Raw genomic sequence first — 24,525 nt, forward strand, 5'->3', positions numbered from 1 at the left:
TTAAATGAAAAATAAAATGAAATTTGAAAAGTGAAATATAAAATAAAAACTAAGAAAATCAAGAATTGATATATAAAAAAACTTTGAAAAATTATCACTACTTGGAGAATGCTAGAATATTAGAAATAAATTTAAAATAAATTTACTACATAAATGAAAAAATTTCAAAAGGTTAAAAATTTATAAGTGAAAATAATTAAATGAAAAAAATAGATAAATGAAATAAAATAAGGAAATTTTGGACATCAAGGTTGATATCTTTCTTGATTATGTGTGCGATATAGTTGAAATCTTTCATTTTCCTCATTCTCTCTTCTGTTGGCCAAGTAGTCCACAAAGTGACAAATCAATCTCCATATGAAATAATATTTATCTTCCTTTCTTAGAATTGTAGTCTTTATATATATATATATAAGTTTTGTTAGAAACGTAGTCATATTCTAGAAAAGATTCAATCCTTCATTCAACAAAAAAAGATCCGAGCCTTTCTCACACAAAAAATTCAATTTTTTTATATTTTACTTTTAATTCAAAAGAGGATGTCGGGTAGTAGCGCGCGCTCTTACCTGTTGACCTAGATGGCGTAATTTCGATACCTAGTAGGGTTATCCGTGCCATTTATTAGTTATTTATGATTTCTTTTTTACTATACTAGGCCTTGAGCATCATTTGTAACCGAAAAAATATATTTTAAATTTATTTTAGGTTTTTTAACATTTCTCCAATAGTGGTTATTCTCACTTATTTTAATTTATTCTTAATTTTCTAATAATTCTAAAGTAGCGATAACTTTCCAGAGTTTTCTTATATTTTTATTTTTTTTAGTTTCTACTATTTATTTTAATTTTGAATTTTTTGAATTCTTATGTAATTATATATATATTTTACACTTTATGAATTTTATGTTATTATTTATTTATTTAGTCTCTATTTTTTATTTTTCTCTAAATTTTTTATCTATTTTATTTTATTTTTAATATATTATTTTTCTATATTTTTTAATTATTCTTAATATTTTTTACACTTCTACGAAATATTAGCATTGTTTTATTTTTAAGAAATTCAAAATTTAATTTATTAATTTTATGAATTTTTTAAAAAATTCTTGCAAATAAGACTTCAAATATTTATTAGTGTTTTTTTAAGAACCTTGAAATTTTAAGATGTTGCTTTTATGATTTTTCTAATTTCCAAATAAGCCTTTAACTTGTTATTTCGTGGGAAAAAAAAAGAATAAAAGGAAAGAGAGAGAAATCACATGTCGGTTCATATTCGTTCAAGGCAAATATAAGCCATGGATCTTTTAGTAGGACACATGTCAACTCTTAGTCAATGATCAATATGAGATGGGCACAGGAAATGATCAATTAGTGCCCCCACTTATATTTTTCCCCAAAAAAGTAAATATCATTTTTCCCAGCAAAAAATAAATATCACTTCAAAACGAATTATTCATAGCCCACTTGCTTGTCAAATGATGGTGTAGCGCAGTGGAATACGTCTTCCTCTTTTAACTAAGATGTCACATAGTTCGATATTCAGTAAAATTATCTAATTTTCTTTATTAGTTATTAGATTTTTATTTTATTATATTAGGTCCACAAGCCTTTCTTGTAATAAAAAAAATTATACTAGATCCACAAGCCTTTCTTGTAATAAAAAAAAAATATACTAGGCCTACTAACCTCTTTTGTAGCTGAAAAAAGTCTACTATGTCATACTTTTGCTACAAAGAATCAACTAACAGATGCCAAACTACAACGATAGATTTCAGAATTTGCCCGGGCAATGAACTAGTGAAGGCATGGGTTTAATAGGGGATTCAATAGGTTGAACTGCAAATTTAGTGAATGATTAAATAATGTACTAGAATAAGCATCATTAATAATAAAAAGTAAAATATAGTTTAGAAGTTAGAAACTCCAAAAAATCATAGATACCACTTAATTCATTGCATATATAGAAGTTCATGCATTTTAGAGCATATTTATTAGTCTGTTTCTTGGCGAACAGAATGACCGATATGGATACCTATTTTTAATTATCAAAAAAGAGTGGTGATGCGGGTCACCCAAGCTCTGTCCTCTGGGGATCGCTCTGGTGATCCTTCTGCAGAGAAGGCTTTGGTTGAAGAGGACGACCAGTGCTCCCGAAGTACTAAGCGTGTCAAGAAGTTTTGGATCCTACGAGATAGGGACCCAAATGGTGAGGTCCATGACAAATCCTCAGAGGCTGGGGCTGAAGCCCCACCACCAGTGGAGGGGAGTAAAAGGAAACTAACCTTTAAGGATATGGTTTTAGGACATTCAGCAGAGGCTGTTGAGGCTGTCGATAAGCCATGGGATGAGAAGGACAATCGAGATGATGATATGGATTCTAGCGATAAGGAGGATGAAGGTGTAGGGACTGAGTTATGCCCAGCATTTCTCTTTTTGAAGGCTATCCTACGGTGTATTCGAGCCCCATGGTGGGGTTCGTTGATTATTAAAATACTAGGTCGTAAGGTGGGCTACATGTATCTCCGTCGAAGGCTGATGCAATTGTGGAAACCTAAGGGAGATTTCAAATTGATCAGCCTCGGACATGATTTTTACACTGCAAAGTTTGGTAATCCAGAAGATAGGGAGTACGTACTTCGGGAAGGTCCCTGGCCAATCCTCGGCCATTACCTTTCAATGAGGGCATGGGTCCCTGATTTCGTCCCCTCCAAGGCTACAATCGATAGGGCGGCAGCGTGGGTGAGGATTCATGAATTCCCTACGGAGTATTATACTGAGGAATGTCTTTTGGGAGCTAGGGAATATCATTGGTAAAACAGTTAAAATTGATTACATTACTGAGGCTCATGAGAAAGGGAATTTTACCATATCCTTCACGATTCTTACACGTGCATATCCTGCACTAGTCACCCAGTAATCAACATCGATATTGCGTCCAAATAGAAACGACGGATGATCCAAAACTCACGACGTATGCTATAAGATCAAGAGAGGGCATCCAATCTATATGCCGCAGAGCAGATTCTTGCAACCCTTCAAATCTATCATTCCTCAGTTAACCATACACGTGTCAAATTCGAACGGGTAAATGAGACATGACCGCGTTTTTCGGAAATGGATCAACTGTTGCCCGTGAAAATCCAGTAACGGTCAAACAGACAGTGAAGTCCTTTTCTCCTTAGAAATTTCAAACTGGACACCTGGAGGACGTCTTTTCCCCGCGTACATGTAGACCATGCGAAATATGGTTACTATCAACATCAGGTTTTTAATAAAAGTAACCTTTATCTTTTGTTAAATTTTAAGGAAAGCAATGTTATTATCATCTCCTCTTTTCCTTCGTCTTCCCACCAGGAAAACTTTACCTTTTAACGAATTGACTCAGTTTGACTAAATTAATCGATACTCAATTGACTTTCGAATATCAGGGTTTCACACCGAAAAAATATCAGCATAAATATATTGACTAATTATTATTAAATGCAATAATATTATTCCAAACATTATTATTGTTAATAGGATATTGATACAATAGATAAAAGATAGAGATTATGATAATTCCTATTTGAAAATGATTAATTCAACATATGTACAACTCGACCACCACTTAGTTATACAAATTTTTGTATTATGGTCATCATATATATATATATATATAAAAGAACTTTTGAATATATCCATAATAATCTACGCAAAAAAAATCCATAATAAATAATATTATTTACTCGTAATATAATGATGTATATATGCATCGGAATTAGCTAATTGCTTTTTTCTTTTTCCCTGGCCGTTCAATCAATTGCTTGAGGTAAAAGTAACATTATCTATCTACCCATAAAAAAAATATAAAACAAAACTGATCCAGTGGTCCTTGCGGGGCTGTCATTTCATGGAAAGTGGAAAATCACCGCCTGGTGGGTAAGCAGCATGAATATAAATATATAAGTGCGAATGAATGAAGAAGAATGAGAAGGCAAGTGGGAGAGAGTTGCATATCATTCAGGCAATATGGTTTCCCATAAGTCAGTTGCATTGGTAATGCAGCTAAGCGCTTTGTTGTCAGTACTTTTAGGATTTTGTGGGAGTGGAAGGTTGTCAATAGCATGCTTGGAACTAGAGAGGATCGGGCTGATGAAGCTCAAAGCCGCCTTCAATCTCCCTAATGGGTCGGCACTTCCTTTGTGGCTTGACGATCAAGGTGATTGTTGCAGATGGGAAGGTGTCAGGTGCCACAACATCAGCATGCGAGTGACTAAGCTCCTGCTCAATGATACACGAGATTCCCGGCTAGGCCCGTGGTCTCTTAATTCCTCCTTGTTCCTCCCATTCGAGGAACTTGAAGTACTTGACTTGGGCTTCAATCAGCTAACTGGTCTCTCTCTCTCTCTCTCTCTCTCTCTCTCTCAAGTCATTGCTACTCTGCCCGCTCGAGCTAGTCTTTTTTTTTCCCCTTTTTGGAAGACCGCTACAGCTAGTTTGCATTTGTGTATGTTTTCAAGTATACTTCTACTGGAAAATATGGTATATATATATCAATGGCTACTGCAGCTTGTCATGAAGTTTCTTCTTTTTCTTTACTTTCTTCCTCTGGCAGCGTTAATGGAGACTTTGAGATCGAAGAGATTACAAGTGTTAGATTTGCGTACAAACGAACTGACGCAGCGTACAACGCGAGTAATCGTCACAGACCCGTTGATTCGCGCACGAATACCGGAACTACAACCTTCTATACCTATTGATTCTACGAATACCAGGAAATAGACATCAAACTCGAATCCGAGATTGGACAAAGCACGAAAGCTCTGAATTTTATTGATAATCAAAAGACGACTCTCTCTGCCCTAGGGCTTACAGAAAGCTTAAATAGGGTTTAAGAAAACCTAAATTGCATAAAAGAACTAAACTTTTCAAAAAGTGCAAAAACACCCTAATTAACATAAATTGTCTGTTTAAGGCCCTAAACGATGGAATTTGCTTTAAATATCGAAAAATCACGGCGAAGCGGTGAGTTTTGCTCCGGAGGCCATTTCCTTCGAAATAGGGTCGTCAGAACCTATTTTTTTCCAGGTACCGACTTGCCAAGTCTTCTGCCGCATCACGAACTAACAGAGGTTCCCTCCTTGCATGAGTTGCCATCCTTGAATGCACTGTACTTACAATTCAATTATCGCCGAAGAACCTCTCCCGTCTTGAAGGTGCATACTGAGTACTGCACCAATTAATCTAGTACCAAAGCCAACCTCTTTAATTCTTTCATCCTTACAGTCAAGCTTCTAAGACTTTCAATATATATATATATATATATAACAGGACTGAAGCTGCAGGCGGTAGATGTCTCGTTCAATCATTTGGCTGGAGATAGTCTTTCAGCAATTTGGAGCATGGCATCCCTTAAAGCCTTGTCGATAGCTGGCAATCAATTGGGAGACTCAATATTTCAAGGTAACTTATCTGAAAGTTATCCTATCTTAGCGTAGTTTTCCAAAATATTTCAGATTCTTGAGTTTATATCGGACCAAAGACTAGCAAAATCTATTTGGACAGGCTTGTGTCAGTTGAAGGGTCTTGAAGAGTTGGATGCTTCCTATAATGAGTTTGTAAGCAGCATTCCACCATGCATTCAGAACATGACCTCACTGTATGCACTCGATCTTCATCGTAACCATTTTGGAGGGAACATCCCTTCTTCCCTCTTCGCTAATCTCAAGTCACTGCAATATATCTCTCTTTCTGGGAAAGCTTTTGAAGGGTCATTTTCTCTCGCTGCATTAACCAACAACTCTAGGCTTGAAGTATTTGATCTTGCCAACAATTACCATCATTTGAATATCACGACAGAGGATCCTCTCCATGCTCCTTCAGCTCAGTTAAAGATCTTGCGTTTATCTGACTGTGCACTCAACGAACCTCGTGGTGTCATCCCTACCTTTCTACGAGACCAACACGAGCTAAGACTTCTTGATCTCAGCCATAACAACATGAGCGGAGCTTTTCCATCTTGGTTATTAGAGAACAACACAAAACTAGAGGCCTCAAAGCTTTCAAATAATGCCTTCTCCGGAAGTTTTAGTTTCAACTCCTCCACTGCAAGCAATGTTGACATACAGTTGATTGATGTGTCGTCAAATTTTATAGATGGAGAACTTCCCGTTTCTATTGGTTCCTCCTTTCCAAATTCAGCTTTCATCAACATGTCCAGAAATGTTATTCGTGGGGGTATCCCTTCTTCTCTGGGCGACATGAGGTTGTTGACTTTGCTAGACTTGTCAGATAATGATTTCATCGGAGAGCTGCCGGAGTCATTTCTCCGAAAGTGTCAACATCTCGAGGTTCTAAAGTTGTCGAAGAATAATTTGAGTGGCGAAATACTTCCAAGAACGGCCAACTTGACAAAGTTACATGCTCTATCTTTGGACAGCAATAAATTCTCCGGAGTGATTTCTCCCGGGTTGCTTAACAGCCCCGGCTTACATTTTCTGGACGTAAGCAACAACTTTCTGTCAGGGACAGTTCCTAGTTGGATCGGAGACTCTGAAAGCTTGGAGAATCTTATCTTGTCGTATAATTCCCTGGAAGGTCCTTCGCCTTTGAGCTTTTGCAAATTGAATCTTAAGCTCTTGTGCCTTGCAGCTAACGGTTTTGGTCCCACGATACCTTCATGTGCAAATGTTTCAATGCTATTACATTTAAGCTTGGGGAGCAATCACCTTACAGGACCTTTTCCGCAGTTTCTAAGTGATGCTTCATCAATAGTGACATTGGATCTCATAAACAACGAATATTCAGGAAAAATCCCAAAGTGGATTGGTTCATTTCCAAACCTTCAGGCTCTTTTATTGAAAGGAAACAACTTCGAATGTCTGATCCCTCACGAGTTATGCCAGTTAAAGAATATGAGCATCATGGATCTATCAAATAATAGTCTCTCAGGACCCATTCCGTCTTGTTTGAGTACTCTGGATTTCGGAAACCTGAGAGTGCTTGGAGCATTTTGTACGCTCTCTATTTCTAATGCATCTGCCTCTATGATCTATAAGTTCAATTCGAAGGTTTCATTCTTTGTTGAAAATGCTGTAGAAACTGCCTACACGGATGATCAATTAGTAGAAGTGAAGTTCATCTCCAAGAGCAGGTTAGAATCTTATAGGGGAAGCATCCTGGAGTACATGTCTGGGCTAGATCTCTCGTGCAACAATTTGAGCGGTTCTATCCCACCAGAAATTGGGTACATGATCAATCTTCTCATATTGAACCTTTCAAATAATCATCTCCTGGGCCCGATTCCAAGCACATTCTTTGGATTGAAGCAAATAGAGAGTCTCGACCTTTCATACAATGGGTTGACTGGAAAAATACCATCGCAGTTGACAGAGCTCTCCTTCTTATCGATCTTCACTGTGGCTCACAATAACCTATCGGGGCAAACGCCTGAAAGGAAAAACCAATTCGCCACGTTTGATGAAAAGAGCTACGAAGGTAACATCTTCCTCTGCGGGCTGCCATTAGAGAGTTGCAACACTTCAGGGCAGTCTCCGCTGACACCAACAATTCCAGATCAAAAGGAAGACTTCTCCTTCAGAGAAGCCTTCGCATGGAGCTTTGCGGGATCATATGTCGTCGCATTCCTTGGAACTGTGGCGTTTCTCTTCATTAGCTCCCACTACAGAACAATCATGTTTAACTTTTTCTATAGGCAAATCATCTGTTTTTATTGATAGGAAGATCACACGTGATGGAGAAGAGCTTTCCTATATGATTTTTAGAGTGCGTTTGGATTTAGAGTTGAGTTGAGTTTTGGTTTTAATTAGTTTCTAATGATTGTATTATTGAATTATGAGAAAAAGTTTGAAAAAGTAATGAATAGTTGAGAAAAAGTAATGATTAAATAATGATTGTGTAGTTGAATTGTGAAAAATAATGAATAGTTGAGAGAATTTAATATTAAAAATTGAATTGAATGATTAAAAAATAAAAAATAAAAAAAGTAATGATTGTGTTGTTGAATTGAAAATAAGTGGAATTGAGTTGAGTTGAGATGTGCTGTTCTATGTTTTTTTCAGATTCTCTCCTGATCAATAAGTGCATCACGAGACTCATTCAGCTGCTTCTTTTCATATTCGGGACCATTCACCCGGGCCTCCCTCATCCTTTGGGCTAGCTGATTGAGAATGAGCAACATCTACACAAGAGAATTGATGAGAGAGTCCATTCCCCGTTTATAAAGCACAATTCAATCTTTGCAATCCTATAGGTAAATTAACCTTAGGATTTTTTTTTTATTTCTCTTGCACCAACTGTTCATAGCAAGCTGCAATATATTTCTCTGCAAGTACAATGATGCCCTGATGTCGGTGGGGACCTTTTGACGATTTAAAGTATGGACATGTTTTTCTTGTTCTTCTTCTTCTTCTTGTTGTTAGTGTATGTACAGCTCTTTGAATGCCGAGAAAGTCCGCTCTTGGATTATATTCGGGCCATGGGCATTTTCGTTTTATTTAGGAGAACACACAGGTCACACACCCATTGTCCACTTTTATTTAGGTGAACATGCTACGATATGCCCTATATAGACTAAAACTAGGTACCACCCCATGCATTAGGTGGGTTTTTTAAAATATTTATTTATTAGACATGACCACATGTCTCACAGAAAAAATATTAATTTATTGAAAATTTTCTAAGTTATGAATTTTCTTTCAATTTAAAATTTATTCGACTGACTTTTCTTTCATAATTTTTATATTAATTTAGTGTTCTGATAAATGCGGGTTGAATTCCAGTGTCACGCACTGGGTCTGAGGTGAGGAGCGAAGATGAAGAACAGAAGGAAGAAGACTAGGATTTTCGATTCAATTCTGCAATTTTGCTCCTTTTTGATTTCGGGTCGGGGGATTTGGTTCGGATTTTCTTTAAAAATTTCGAACCCATGTAACCAGCCGATGGGTTCAATGGGTTTATCTAAAAACCGGCCGGTTTTTTTGGTTCACCGGTTTTTTTGTGCATTTTCGATTTTTAAGCTAACCGGACCGGACATAGGTTCGGTTTCCGATCCGACCGGTCGAACCGGCCGGTCCGGTCCGGTTCTGATAACACTGGGGCAAACTCATACTTTTAGGATAAAATTTAAAAAATTCAAAATTCAGGGGGGTAAAATACTAATTTTACATAAAAAAATTCATACTTTTGGAGTAAAATTGAAAGAATTCAAAGTTTAAGGGGGCAATTGCTCCTCTGCCAATACATTGACTTCGTCCCTGCTCGCATGGGATGTATGATGGACATACCTATCACAATAAACAAAAATGGCAAAGACAACCCTCCTTACCATTTATCAATCAAGAAAAAGGAAAATAATTAATAAATAACTAAAACCAAGAGGTGGCCTTATAAAAATAATGGTCTAGCTAGAAGAATATAATTTCAATTTACAAACTTGAGGAATATGACGTGGATTTACCCAAAAAAATATTAAATAACTAAGACCACTTCATGTTCGTTGAGTTTGTAAATTGAAATTATTTCTTCTAACTAGACCACTACTTTTATAAGTTCGCCTCTTGGACTTTGCTCCTCCCAAATCTCAGGCTTTCTTATACGAATTTCGAAGAAATTTCTCTGTAAAGATGGGATCCCCCATGAACAGGTTCCTCTTCAAGAACTCTCGAGCTCTCCTCTCTTCCCAATTCAACCGATATCTTACAGTGATCAATCGGAGCCTCTGCGCCGAATCGGACCGATGGGCTGCGGGGGGTTGGCCAGAGCCGGAGTCGTGGAAGTCGATGGAGGGTCTCGTCCGGTGCTCGGCCAACCACGCGCCGCTGTCTCCGATCAGCTTCCTGGAGAGGTCGGCTAAGGTCCACAGGGACAGGACATCTCTGGTCTATGGTCCGGTGGAGTACACGTGGGGTGAGACTCATGCACGGTGCGTGCGCTTGGCTTCCGCCCTGGCCCAGCTCGGGATTTCCCGTGGGGATGTGGTGAGTGAGTAGAATTCTCCCTCTAATCCATACCTGGGTGATTCTGTCGATTGATGTTGTTTGTGGTCACTGGTTAGGGCCAAATTGATACATTTGCAACAACAGTGGGACCAATTTGAGTTTTCTTACATGCCATTTTGAGACTTGTTTCAAACTACACAAGGAACCCATGAGAATGCTTGGTCTGGAAATTGATCAGATTAGTTCAAATTTAGTTGCATTATTTCTTTCCCCTCCCCCTCTATTCTGCTTTCTCGTTTACGGCTTTGTTTTAATCACAGGTGGCCACTTTAGCCCCGAACGTGCCTGCCATGTACGAGCTGCATTTCGCGGTGCCGATGGCTGGCGCAGTTCTCTGCACGCTAAATGCCCGCCATGACCCTGCAATGGTCTCGGTCCTATTGAGACATTCAGGGGCGAAGCTCATCTTTGTGGACTATGAGTTGTATGAGATTGCCCGAAGGGCCCTTGACCTCATTGGAAAAACCGGAACGGAATTACCGGTCCTAGTTGTTATTTCCCAATTGGATGGCTCTGATTCACCCTCTTCTCATTCCGCTCACGAGTCGTACGAGGATCTTGTTGCAGGTGGGTGCGATGACTTCGACGTGTTGAGACCCAATAGCGAGTGGGATCCGATAAGTATAAATTACACCTCTGGTACAACCTCGAGGCCTAAGGGGGTGGTGTATTGCCACAGAGGCGCTTATCTCAATTCCATCTCGACGTTCCTCCTCCATGGCATGGGGCCGCCACCCGTCAATTACCTGTGGACCGTCCCGATGTTCCATTGCAATGGATGGTGCCTCACTTGGGGCATGGCGGCCCTAGGAGGCACCAACATTAGCCTCCGGAAGGTCACTCCAAGGGGAATTTTCGACAATATAACTCGACATGGGGTGACCCATATGGGTGGGGTCCCAACCGTCCTGAACATGATTGTGAATTCTCCAGCAACTGATCGTCAGCCACTTCCCCATCCGGTGGTGGTCATGACCGGTGGCTCACCACCCCCGCCTCAGATTCTCTCAGGGATGGCTGAGTTGGGATTCCAGGTTTCTCACCTATACGGCCTCACGGAGACTTACGGACCGGGGACATATTGTGACTGGAAGCCCGAGTGGGACTCACTGCCGAATGAAGAGAAATTTAGGATGAAGGCCAGACAAGGATTTCAACATCTTGGGCTGGAGGAGGTTGATGTTCAGGACCCAATCACGATGAGTAGCATCCCGGCTGATGGGCAGACTATCGGAGAAGTAATGTTTAGGGGAAACACGGTAATGTGTGGATACTTGAAAGATCATGAAGAGACCAGGAAGGCCTTCGAGGGAGGCTGGTTCCATAGTGGCGATCTTGCAGTGAAGCACCCTGATGGGTATCTCGAAGTTAAGGACCGATTAAAGGACGTCATTATCTCAGGAGGAGAGAACATAAGCTCGGTTGAGGTAGAGACAGTCTTATATAGCCATCCGGCGGTTCTTGAGGCTGCAGTGGTGGCTCGCCCTGACAACCATTGGGGCCAGACTCCGTGCGCGTTTGTGAAGCTGAAGGAGGGATGCCAAATAAGCGATTACGAGATATTAGATTTTTGTAGGGCCCGCCTGCCTCACTACATGGCTCCTCGGACGGTTGTGTTTGAGGACTTGCCGCGGACCTCGACGGGGAAGGTACAAAAGTTCATCCTTAGGGAGAAAGCAAAGGCCCTAGGTAGCTTGTCTTGAACAGCAAGAAGGACACAACCTCAATCAAAGCTCCCATTTGTGATTACAATACCCAAAATTTTAACAGGAGTAATAATTCCGATACAATGAGTTTCAACTATTGATGCAGCACAAATGGTTATTCTGCTTACATTGAGAAATGCATCCAGATCCGACCTCAGCATTCATGCTCGCCTCAGAGGGCCCCATGTAGGGTCCAGTCGAGTCGGGTAATGTAAGTATTGATAAGGGAGCCGCAGTACAAATGGTTCCCGATCTTTAAGCTTGCAGAGACTAATGTCCATCCGGAGTCATAATAGTGCGCGATCAGGTTTCCTTCAAGGTCAACCAAAAAAGGCCCACCGTTGTTCCATTGATATGGAATGGTAAGGTGCTTGTGCAAGATAGCGAGCACTTACCTGATAAAAGGATATTTCAACACCAGTTCCCATGTAACGCTATTCCCCTGCAAAAAATCAGACGATCAAATGAAAGTCGACACGAAAAAGTCCCATGGCTTAGAACGTGAAGCAATAACTATAGGATCGCTTTATTCCTTAATCTTATAATTTAGTTTTCGATCAATCGGCAAAGTCTCTTCCGTATACTGTATAGGATACATCCGACAAAAATATTCACGAATTCCAATACACAGAAGTTAGTCATTAATTTTCAAGCAGCATTGATGAGGACTGCACCGCAAAAGGAAAACGTTGGACCTGTGCTAGTATCATACTGGGAAATCGAACGACTGCAGATAATTAAAAACCTACCTCAGGGAATAAAAAAACTAATGAAAATCATCGAGCTATCGTTCCCAGCCAGTACTAGCTTGGTAACATTTTGTGGTACTGTTTCAAACGCATATACTGATTTTCTGCCACTATGTGACTAGTCAGGGCAATACAAAAGATGGAGTCAAGAGTTTTCTTACTTGGGTGAGCTCAACCCAGTAATGACCTTCCTGGTCACACCGTATGTTGTTGGGCGTACCCGGCAAATGGTCAATGAACTTATCAACTGTACCATTTTCTACAGTAAGGACATTTGATTTCTACAGCATGGTCATTGGTAATATCAAACAAGAAACATAAAAAATTAACAATTGAAGTCCGGATTTAATTCTCAAGCTCATGTCATGATAGTTGAGCACAAGTTGAAAAAGAGCAGAGAACGAGGACCTGATTCCGACCCAACTTACATGAGCGTTTCGCAAAACACTACAAAATCTTGATTCGGGGAGACTGCCACTCCATTGGGGAAATGGAGGTTATGAACCAGCACCTCAGTCCTCCTCGTCCTCGGATGAAAGCTCATGAGTCGCCCGTGGGGTCTGCCCTCGAGAAGGTCTAGGGCAGCCTCTTTCGGGCCATACTTTTGAGATGCATCGGTGAAGTATATTGTACCAGCGTCTGCAACATCCACGCCATCCACTAGCTTGATCTTCACCCCCTCTGCTTCGTTAGTTAACAGCTCCATTTTTCCATTTTTTCTGAGTCCGAGAAGCCCCTGTTTTTGCAATACCAACTAATTTTTACCGTTCAAAAAGAACTTGGAAAGTTAAACATTTACTCCAGTTATTTTGATTGTAATCAATTTAGTCCTCCAACTTTTTGTGTCGTCACAGATTATTTGTTACTTCACATTTTTGGTCGCCCCTAGAACCGTAGGCAGCTTTCATATAAACATTTCCTAAACGATCGTAGCATGTGAAATTTTGAAGAATATACCGGCCGACCTTTTCGATGTCCGTCACAATAACTTCTTTATGCCCATCGAGGACAAGCCCAATTGGCCTGCCACCGGTATTGACCCAGTTCTCCACCACCGAGTCATTCAACCTTACTCGCTTGACCCACCCATCAGCGCAGCCCGTGTAGATGAGCCCCTTTCGGGGTCATAAGTGTCAGCACCCAATTTCGGTCCATCGGCGCCGCGGGGGGGGGGGGCAAATTTGTCATTTCCCAATTTATCACCTTTTCTTAAAAAATATATATATATTCAGGCGAACAGGGCAGGGCCGAGCAGCGCTCACCGGCTGCCCGTGAACCGCCGGCCCAGAGAAAAAAAAAATGTGTTCGGGCAGGTCGGGCAGCACTCACCGGCTGCTCGCAATCCCCGCCGGCCCGGAACCCCCAAATCGCGGATTTTCGCGATTTTCTCCAAAATCGGCCAAAATCTTAACGGAAAAGGGGAAGAGATTGCAATTAAATGGACAGAAAAACAATTCGGATGCACACGAACAGAACCCAGTGAGAGAAAACGGGAAATTTGCTCTCGTTTTGGGGAATTTTGAAATCGGTCGAATTCGGAACCATCGCCGGAAAATCGCAAAATCTTCCCCGATCCCGACCGTTTTAACCCTGGTGAAGCCCAGATCGACCACGGCGAAGCATCGATGGTGTCCAGAACCGTCACCGGCGTCCATTCCAGCCCTCACCGCGGCATCCAGGGGCGAGAACCGCCGCCCGCAGCGTCGTCGCCGCCGTTCCCGGCGATCCCGACAACCCGTCGGCTAACCGGCCTCTGCCCATTTCTTTTGCTTCGCAGGCCCAACCCAAGTCCATTCGGCCCAACGCGCCTAGTCCGGCCCAGCGCTCTTCCGGGCGGTTTCTCCTTGGGCGGGTCCAATCCGACCCGATTCGCTCGGTGATTTTTTTTATTTACAGAATCACCTCTCAACTTTCCAAGCTAGGTAAATTCTAGACTTAGTGGCATGATTAGGGCTCCTTTCCTGAATATTATTGCTTGCTTGATGGATATAATGTGAAATGAGCGTTCTTTGATTGCGTGGGTGATCGGATTTGTCCCGAACTCGATTTTACGAACTTTCTATTTTGTCACATTTTAGTCCAAAGGACGCATTTTATTTTATTTTATTTATTTTAGATCTACCCTGAACTCTAAAATTATTTTCAATCAAGTCCCGGTCACTTTACTATTTTCAATCAGTCCTTGGATTTTCCAGAATTTTTCTAAACATCCCAAAGAGCTTTTCAAATTGTTTCAGTTTAGTCCTGGGACCATTTTTCACCCTTTTCAGATCTGCCCTGAATTTCAAAAAATTCTTTTCAATCAAGTCCCAGTCATTTTACTATTTTCCAATCAGTCCTGGAATTTCTAGAATTTTTCAAGAATCCCAAGGAACTTTCCAAGTTGTTTCAGTTTAGTCCTGGGGGCATTTTTATTTGTTTTCAGATCAGTCCAGATTTTCAAATTCATTTCAAATAAGTCCTAGGACGTTTTCAGTAATTTTTACACTGTCCACAATTTTTTTAGTATTTTCAAATCAGTCCCCAATGTTTTCAGAATTTTCAAATCGGTCCCCGAAACTTCATCCGAATTTTCAAATCAGTCTCTGCTCTTTTAAAATCGTTCAATTCAGTCCCCTAGACATTTTCTAAAAATATCCAACCATTTTCTACTTGGATCACCCATCGACAATGTATGTGCCCCATTTAAATATTTTATTTTTGTAATTATATGTATACAATGTGATAATGTCGAAAATTAGAGTTTATCGGGCGATCAATTAATGGCCATCTCGACGACTCGAAATTCGTAGATTAACACATTCGGCAAATTTCTAATCAACCTAAAATTCTACATACGGGATAATCGGGACGTTAAATTTGGCTAAATTAAATCACTTGACTCTTTTAAATGAATTGTACAAACCGATTAATAATCTGTAATCACGTCGACAGTTCAAGAACTGTTAGTCACTCCCTTTTTAAATTCACAATTTCAAAAGCATTGAGATACGTGCTACGTAATCTTGATTTTTCATACACACACATATTTTTTCGATTCAAGGGGGATGACTATCGGTTCTTGTCCTGCCGTCACTTTAGTATAGGTTTGTGTTTAGAACGGGTTAAAACATGGAAAAACAAATTAATCTCAAACTCGACTTATGTCAAACTTGGGCAATAGTCAAATAGAGGGTTAGGTTTTGGGTTTTAGGTGAAAATACTCTTAATGTGTAAAAACCATATTGTCACAATACATAATTATCTAAAAATAACCCACACATTCGAGACTTGACTACAGACATCATGTCTGTCGGGTCCCTTAAAATAATGCCAAATGCTACACGTCCTCTCCATCACCCCGTTTGTTTGTTTTAGGGTAGGATTTGCATGCCAAGATACCTCGGTTAATAATCGGTTAACTCACGTAAATTCGGTAATAACAAAACCCCATTGTTTGTTTATTTATGCTTACTTGTTACATTTGGGCACTTGTTTGTTATGCGGGTCGAGCCCGATCCTTTAGGACACGATTCACACAGTGTCCAACGCCCATAACCGTCGATCACGGGTCTAATGCCCCTACACACCGAGTGCGCATTTAATTTAATTTTCGATCTTTTCCAAAACCATACGGTGAGCATGAGTGAAATCATGGCCGAATGCGAACCGACCGGGATTTAGTCATTGTAGCTTGTCTTTTATTTATTTGAGAGAACAATGTAAGGGTTTATGATGTGTATTTACTCATGTAATAATCCCGGTCGGAGAGTGGACGGTTCAAGTGTCTCTTCGAATTTACGGTGTCAAAACGGGCGAGTCGAGTGCAACTCTAAATCATGCGGTAAATAAATAAAATGGCAAGTCTACCTAACTAGAGTAACGAAAGGGCTTGTGGGATATAGGCCCACACGTAATAGAACCCCCGAATTCGAAATTTTCGGTTCCGTACAAGACCATTGCCTTAGCATACTAGGTGTATCCATACCCTTAGACCCGGGTAACTCACCGGCCCTCGACCTTCGGGTCGTAAACAAGTAGTGGCGACTCCTTCTCACGTGCATCCATCGCGCGTCCCCGGGAAGGTGGACACTCCCAAGCCGCGTTGCATAGGCGCGTGCATGCGTGACCCGACGAGATGAAATTCGGGTGCGCACAATAAGCAATATCCTCTGGACCTTGCAGTTTCTGCTCACCAAACCTATGCGACCTGTCCAGCATGTGGATGTTTACTCGCTGAGCCGCCACCGGCAGGTGGCCAATCAACTCATGGAGAGGCAGCTCGGCCGGGTCAAGTGACTCCTGGTGGAAGAGGAATATGGCGGGTAATACAGGGAACAAGATCAATAGGAAAGCGAATGGTCGCCATAGATGGTGCTTGTTTCCTGATTTGGAGCTCGACAAGTTGATTCGGACATTGGAGGCGGCTCAGTGGTGATTCTGCGCAAGAAAGTGCACATCATTGAGATTGTGATTATAGATAAATTGGGAATGTTATACTTATCAACTATGTAAAATTAAAAAAAAAAAATCATCAATACTTTATAAGAGAATCATAATTTCGAGGGTGTTTGCTATGAGATAATCCATATGGATTACTGGATTACCATAATTGGCTAAAGCAAATTACTAGTAAAGTAATCTAGATGTAATCTACTTTCTCATTCAGCCAGTAATATACTTTTATCTGTAGGGAGTGACTATCTACATCAGCAGCAAGATTATCACTAATGTATAACTCTATCAATTCATACCAAACATGATAATCAACATTACCAGTACTTTTAAAGATGGAAATTTATCTAAATGGTAATCTAATTACTAGTAATCGAAACCGCACCTTCTATCAAAATTAAAGTTGAACTTGCCCTGTCAGCGTACCCAAAAAAAAAATGTCGGGATTGCTAATGACCACAGCATCCTCGTACACCATCCCAATTGCCCATTGGTTTGCTCCTCACTTTGTATCTTCAATCTTGAAACCGCTCTGTTTGCTTGCTCTACCCTGCTCTATGCGTAACAGAGCAGCTGGTGCAGCTGGAAAGGGAAGATAAGACCCACCAAGAACGGTACGGTCACTTTTTGATTTGCTGAGCTCTTTCAACTTTCTGGTGGCTACATGTTACTATGCGCTGAAGGATTGGAGATTCCGCCACGGAGGAGGAGGAGCGAATCGACTCGTCCTTTTATAATTTTCAATTAATTAATAACATATTTCATGGAAAATTCATCAATATTTCTTTTTTGTGGACAAATCTATCTATATTTACATTATAATTAGTACTCATATTTGATTTGATGAAAACAATTTTACATCTTCATTTAAGAAAAAAGATTGAAGGATTTATGCATCGAACTCAAGTCATAATAGTTATCCACTTCCCGTTCTAACATATGTTGGGAATTCTCTTCAATTAAAAATGAATTAGTGTCTCTCCTGGCTAGAAATAAACCGACATCTGAGCGAACAGCAGTTTTTTGTTAATAGACGTCTAAGTGAAGCAGTAAAGTGGACCACGACGGGGAAGATACAGAAGTTGATCCTTAGGGAGAAAGCAATGACCCTTGGTAGCTTGTTTTAAACAGCGAGAAACGGGGCACAACATCCATGAAAGCTCCCATTTGTGATTTACAATACCCAAAATTTTTACAGAGTGAGAACTCCGGTACAAGGAGTTCCCACTATATGTTTATGCAGGTCTTAGTCAATTATTGTGCTTATGTTAATAACTGCATCCAGACCCGACCGAAGCATTCCTGCTCGACTCAGAGGGCCCCATGTAGGGTCAAGTCGAGCCGAGTAATGTAAGCATTGATAAGGGAACCACAGTACAAATGGTTCCCGATCTTTAAGCATCCAGTGACTAATGTACATCTGGAGTCATAATAGTGGGCGATCAGGTTTCCTTCCAGATCAACCATGAGAGCTCCGCCGTTCCCTTCATATGGAAGGCTCAGGTACTTCTGCAAGATCCAGAGTGCCTTTCGGATAAAAGGATATTTCAACACCAATTCCCACGTGAAGGTGTTCGTATTCCCCTGCAGAAAATCACATGAGAACCTGAGTTTCACCTCATTCATCTGTATGCCAAGATTTAGTCAATTCTAGAAGAGGTCAACAAGATTGCAGAGAATTATTAGAGCTTAGAATTTAGTTTGTCAGTCGACGTAGTTTCCTTGAGCGTATCATAGAGAATGCATCGTAGGAAAACATCCACAAATTGATTTGCAAACAGCATTGACAGGGACCTTGTGGTATATGGGGAACCTTGGACCTGCCTTCATATCAACCTAAGAAATCTAACTGTTACATAATTAACAGCCTAACTCGGGCAAGCATAAATCGTAACAGAGCAATGAAAAACTAATGAAAATCATTGATCTACTGATTTTATGCCTCTATGTGACTAGTCATGCCAGTGCAACAGATAGAACAGGAGTTTACGTACTTTGGTGAGTGCAATCCAGTAATGGCCTTCGCCATCGTACCGGATGTTGTCAGGCATACCCGGCAAATGGTCGATGAACTCATCGACAGTACCACTTTTCATGCCACTAATGTAATACTTCTTGCATCTGTTCCTGCAATGTCAGCAAGGACATTTGAGTTCTTCATGGTAGTATCTAACAAGACATCAAATATCAACAAATTGAAGTCTGAATTCAATTCTCAAACTCATGATAGCTGAGCACAAATTGAGAAAGAGCAGGGAGCACGTGCAACCGAGTGTGAGGACCAAATGCCAACCAAACTCACATGTTAGTTTCGCAAAACACCACAAAATCTTGATTCGGCGAGACGGCCACTCTGTTGGCGAAATAGAGGTCACGAACCAGCACGTTGGTCTGCTTGGTCTTCGGACAGTAGCTCATGAGTCACCCATGGGGCCTGCCCTCGAGAATGTCCCGGGTAGACTCATTCAAGCCGTACTTGTAAGATGCATCCGTAAAGTATATGGTACCATCTTCTGCTACATCCACACCGTCCGCTAACCTGAACTTCACCCCCTCTGCCTTGTCCGTTAACAGCTCCACCGTTCCATTTTCACTCAGTCTGAAAAGCCCCTGTTATGCAGTACCAATAAGTTATTACCGTTATATATAGCAATTGGAAATGTAAAAATTAAGTCCCGCTCTTTTCGCTTATGACAGATTTAGTCCTTCAACTTATCTGTTTACTTTTTGGTCATTCCTAGAACCGTAGCTAGGCAGCTCTCATATCAAGATACCCTGGACCATACCAGGTGAAATTTTGAAGAATAAACCGGCCAACCTTTCAGTGTCCGTCACAATAACTTCCTTGTGAGGACCGAGGACGAGCCCGAGTGGCCTGCCGCCGGTGTTGACCCATTCTTCCACGGTCGAGTCGTTCAACCTTACTCGCCTGACCCATCCGTCAGCGCAGCCCGTATAGATGATCCCTGATTCAGGGTCGTAAGCAATATCCTCTGGGCCAGGCAGTTTCGGCTCACCAAGCCTCTCCGACCCATCCAGCATGTGGCTGTTCACCCGCTGAGCCACCACCTGTGGGCGATCGGTCAGCTCATGGAGGGGCAGCTCAGCCGGGTCAAGCGAGTCGAGGTGGAAGAGGAATATGGCGGGTAATATGGGGAACAAGATCAATAGGAAAGCGGAGGGCCGCCATAGGTGGTGTTTGTTTCCCGGTAGTTGTGGAGCTCGAGAGGCCGTGGTTGAGTCGGACATATTGGAAGGCAGCTCGTTGGTGATCCGATGGAGAAATACGGACGTCATTCTTTTAAAGATAAATTAGGGAAGCTAATACTTTTTTGTTGTTTTTGGGTAGGTGGGGAAGTTATCCTTTTCAACTGTCGAATATAAAAATGGTAATACTCCGAAGTTGAATTCGAATTGTATACAGGAACTATATGAATTGATTTTTTGTGAATGGGTCCCTCCCAATTTTTATGAATGGATTTCACTCCTACGAGGACTACATTAGACCGGAGTATATATTTTCGGTTACAAAGGAGTCTTAAAATTTATACAGTGAAAGAAAAATGTCAAATAACTAATAATTGAACACGGATAGTTTAATAAGTGCCAAACCTGCGACCCTAAGTCAGGAGGCGAGGACGTGCGCTAGGGACGAATGCATTTAGGATTTAGCTCTAAAGGAGTGAGGCCCTTGGAGAGGCAATAAGAACATAAACTTATCAATTTAGTAAGGCAAATAGCAGTAAATTTATGAATATTTAAAGGACCATATAAAAATTTCCTCAGAAAATCGGTCCCTCAGCCCTCTTCGGTCCATTTTGGACATGCACCACTTCCTTACGCATCTTTTGATAATGTGTTTTTATTTCCTCTTCATCTATTGCACGCGTAAAACCCAAAAATAAAATGATAACATAAAAATGTTCAACTTTATCAGGTCAAATAGCATATATTACATGTATATAAACTATATATAAATAAGTGTTCACATGAAAACGCCATAAGAAAGCTAAATCCTTAAGAGTGCTTAAAAATCCATATTTAGTAAAACGCTTCTATAGAACTTGAACAAGTGCAATTATTAGAGGTGTAATCGAGTTGAGGCGAGTCCAAATATGGAGGCTCGAGCCCAGCTTGATCACGTTTTTGTGAGCACAAGCTCGATAGCGCTTCAACTGGGGAGCTCAAGCTCGCAAGTGATATAAATAAGCAGGCAACAACTCAAGCTCGACTCGCCAAGAGCAAGCGAAGCTCAAGGGTTTGATGATCAGATGAGAGTTGCGGCCGCCGTGCAGGTGGAAGTCTGGCAAAGGAGCAGATGATGTATAACAGTTCTTCTGGTTTTTTCAAGAAAAAAAAAATCAATAAAAAATCTGCATCCTCTAGATGAGTCCGCCGGCGCCTTGGCAGGTAGCCGATAACCTCATCTTGGCGAGGTCCCACATCTGACAACTACCTAGTCGAACAAAGAGGTTCTTTCAATTTGTAGACTTCTCATTGAGCTTTGGATTTTGTAAATTGTATAATTAGAAAGATACCGTGGATATATATAATGTGAATAATATTGGCCGTGACCCAATTAGGGTCGGTATATCTCATATATATAGTTAAGAAAGATACAATAACGATGTCCCAATACATAATGTGCTATACAAGGTAAGAATATTTTCAAGATAACAAAATATATTGTAATACACCCCCTCAATCTGTTAGGGGCGTAGACACAGACAGATTGCGACAATGAGATTGAAATAGAGACACCGACAAATTTTTAGTGAGAATGTCAGCCAACTGACTAGATGTCGGAACGTAGCATACAAAAAGATCCCCACGTTGAAGCCGCTCACGCACAAAATGATAGTCCACTGCTATGTGCTTAGAGCGTTGATGTTGAATTGGATTTGCTGCAAGGTAAGTAGCACTTATATTATCACAACATGCAATGATGGGGCTCGGAGAGTGACGACCAATGTCCTGAATAAGTTGACGAAGCCAGAGCGTTTCTGCTACAGCATAAGCTAGGGCTCGATATTCAGCCTCTGTCGAGCTTTTAAACACCGTAGGCTGTTTCTTGGAGCGCCAGGAGATGAGATTTGGTCCAACAAATACTGCATAGCCTGTTGTCGATCGTCTGGTGTCCGGGCAGCCAGCCCAATCGGCATCCGTGTAGGCTGTGATCTGTAGGTCAAAGGACCTGCGTAGAGTAAGCCCATGGGAGATTGATCCCCGAAGATAACGTAGAATTCTCTTCGCAGCCTACAAGTGGATTGCTCGTGGGGCATGCATAAACTGGCTTACCAAATTGACAGCAAAACAAAAGTCAGGTCTAGTAATTGTTATGTACTGTAGAGCACCAATCATACTCCTATATTCAGTAGGATCACCCAATAACTCGCCATCAGTTAATGATAGGTTACTACGAGATGGTAATGGCGTCTTAACTGCAGTTGAGTGTGCAAGTCCAAACCTAGTGAGAACATCTGAGATGTATTTTTGCTGGGAAAGAAAGAGGGTATTAGATGAATGTTGGACTTGTATGCCAAGAAAGAAATGTAAGGGTCCTAGATCTTTCATTGCAAATTCATCAGAGAGAATTTTGATGAATCGATTAAGAAGTGAAGGGGAGCTGCCAGTAAGGATAATATCATCAACATAGAGCAGTAACAAGATGGTATGATGAGCATTACAATAGATAAAGAGTGTGGAGTCAAGTGGACTAGAGGCAAGCCGAAGGGATTGAAGGAAAGAACTGAATCGAGTAAACCATGCTCTGGGAGCCTGTTTCAGACCATATAAAGATTTATGAAGTCGACAAATCTGGTTAGGGAATAGAGGATGAATAAAGCCAGGAGGCTGACGCATATAAACTTCCTCTTGCAAGTGACCATATAGGAATGCATTTTTGACATCTAATTGACGAATATCCCAAGAGGAGGAATGAGCAAGAGAAAGGACTAAGCGAATGGTAGATGGTTTAACCACAGGACTGAAGGTCTCATGGTAATCAATACCTGGTTGTTGACGGAATCCTTGGGCAACTAGATGAGCTTTGTATCTATCGATACTTCCATCAGCCCGATACTTGATTCGAAACTTCTAGGTGCTTCCCACCACATTGGCCTGAGGAGGCGGCGGTACCAGACTTCATGTTCCATTTTGGAGAAGAACATTGAACTTTTCCGCCATTGCATTACGCCACTTTGGATCTTTAATAGCTTGCGAGTAACATGTAGGTTCCCTGACCATAGTGGGTGACGTGGCAAGAAGAGAAAATTTGGGGTTTGATTTGACGATTCCCGATTTCCCACGTGTGACCATTGGATGTTGATTTTTGAGGTTTGGTTGTCTAGGCTTGTTAATATTGGAGTTGGACGGCTGCCCGGAAGTGGGTTGTAGGGAGATTGCTGGGTTGGGCAGGGAGTCTTGCTGAGGACATGAGGGACGATGGACTGGGCTTGGGGTTGATGTCGGGTTGGACAGTCCGCCTGTTAAGCAATGTGGGCTATCGGTGGAACAAGGCAAAGGCACGGGCTGAGGGTTGGGTGAGGTGCTAACTGGGCTTGGGCCGGGTAAAAGGCTGGGCAGGACTTCTGTGGAACAAGGCGGGCTTTCAGTAGGACCGAGTGGGCCAGACTGTCCAGGACAAATTGGTTGTGAGGACGAGCTTGGAATTACCGAAGATGGGCATGTGTTGACAGTGGGCTGAGGACAAGGGTGCCGGCCTTGGGCTGATCCAGCAACAGTGGGTAGAATTGATGTACGTGGAATGGATATCTGAAAGAAAATCGGGCGACTAATGGTTTTGTCCTGAGCCCCAATAACTGTAGATTTTGCAAATGGAAAATAGGACTCATTAAATCGAACATGTCGAGAAACATAAACACGATTTTTATGAATATCAAGACATCGATACCCCTTATTTTCACTTGCATAACCTATGAATACACAAAGTTTAGAACGAGCCTCAAGCTTGTGTGAAGCATAAGGCGTGAGATTAGGATAGCAAGCACATCCAAATGTTTGTAAAAATCCATAATCCGAGATTTTTCCAAACAATTTTTCAAAAGGAGAAAAATTTCGTAAAACCGGGGAAGGGAGTCTATTTATTGTAAAAACCGTTGTAAGTGAGGCATCGACCCAAAATTGATGTGGAAGATGGCTTTGAATTAGAAATGTTCGGACCATATCAAGAATGTGACGATGTTTCCTTTCCGCTACACCATTTTGTTGCGGAGTGTGTGGACATGACATACGAAAAGTAATTCCCGACTTATTAAATAATTCTCGAAATTTGGAGTTGTTAAATTCCAAGCCACCATCACATTGAAAAATTTTGATTTTCCTATCAAGTAAATTTTCCATTTGTGTTTTAAAAATTTGGAAATTATCGAAAACTTCCGATTTAAACTTCAATGGAAATAACCAAGTAAATCTAGAGAAATCATCAATAAAGATAACGTAATATTTGAATCCTAAATGAGACGGAATTGGAGAGTGCCAAACATCTGCATAAATTATTTCCAAAGGAAAAGTTGCAACATGGTCCACAGGAGAAAAAGGTAATCGAGAAGATTTCCCAAATTACAGGGGTCACAAGAATCTTTATTCATGGAAAGCATGGGAATTAATTTTCTAAACT

General features: G+C 41.0%; 2 protein-coding genes and 2 pseudogenes across 2 annotated transcripts; 2 read left to right on the forward strand and 2 right to left on the reverse strand.

Moving 5' to 3' along the window:
- The first annotated feature begins 4,007 nt into the window (after nt 1–4,007).
- LOC116189778 (receptor-like protein 15) lies at nt 4,008–7,714 on the forward strand. The gene is made up of 3 exons (XM_031519504.1): nt 4,008–4,371; nt 5,310–5,441; nt 5,544–7,714. Exons 1-3 carry the CDS (start codon nt 4,008–4,010, stop codon nt 7,712–7,714), a joined length of 2,667 nt encoding a protein of 888 aa, XP_031375364.1.
- Nucleotides 7,715–9,518: 1,804 nt separating this feature from the next.
- On the forward strand, nt 9,519–11,830 carry LOC116189782 (probable acyl-activating enzyme 1, peroxisomal). The gene is made up of 2 exons (XM_031519507.1): nt 9,519–9,976; nt 10,258–11,830. The coding sequence occupies exons 1-2, from the start codon at nt 9,623–9,625 to the stop codon at nt 11,698–11,700; spliced, it is 1,797 nt and encodes a 598-aa protein (XP_031375367.1). The 5' UTR covers nt 9,519–9,622; the 3' UTR covers nt 11,701–11,830.
- Nucleotides 11,831–12,094: 264 nt separating this feature from the next.
- On the reverse strand, nt 12,095–14,107 carry LOC116189779 (annotated as a pseudogene).
- Nucleotides 14,108–17,828: 3,721 nt separating this feature from the next.
- Nucleotides 17,829–20,201, reverse strand: LOC116189780 (annotated as a pseudogene).
- Nucleotides 20,202–24,525: the final 4,324 nt, after the last annotated feature.

This window comes from Punica granatum, unplaced genomic scaffold (genome assembly GCF_007655135.1).
Source record: "Punica granatum isolate Tunisia-2019 unplaced genomic scaffold, ASM765513v2 Contig00018, whole genome shotgun sequence".
NCBI lineage: Eukaryota > Viridiplantae > Streptophyta > Magnoliopsida > Myrtales > Lythraceae > Punica > Punica granatum.

Excerpts from the sequence above, each read along its gene's own strand:
- LOC116189782 (XM_031519507.1), top strand. The coding sequence starts at position 9,623 with ATGGGATCCCCCATGAACAGGTTCCTCTTCAAGAACTCTCGAGCTCTC. Across the intron at positions 9,977-10,257 it reads GGATTTCCCGTGGGGATGTG|GTGGCCACTTTAGCCCCGAA; the intron begins GTGAGTGAGTAG and ends TTTTAATCACAG.
- LOC116189778 (XM_031519504.1), top strand. The coding sequence starts at position 4,008 with ATGGTTTCCCATAAGTCAGTTGCATTGGTAATGCAGCTAAGCGCTTTG. Across the intron at positions 4,372-5,309 it reads GGGCTTCAATCAGCTAACTG|GACTGAAGCTGCAGGCGGTA; the intron begins GTCTCTCTCTCT and ends TATATATAACAG. Across the intron at positions 5,442-5,543 it reads GGGAGACTCAATATTTCAAG|GCTTGTGTCAGTTGAAGGGT; the intron begins GTAACTTATCTG and ends CTATTTGGACAG.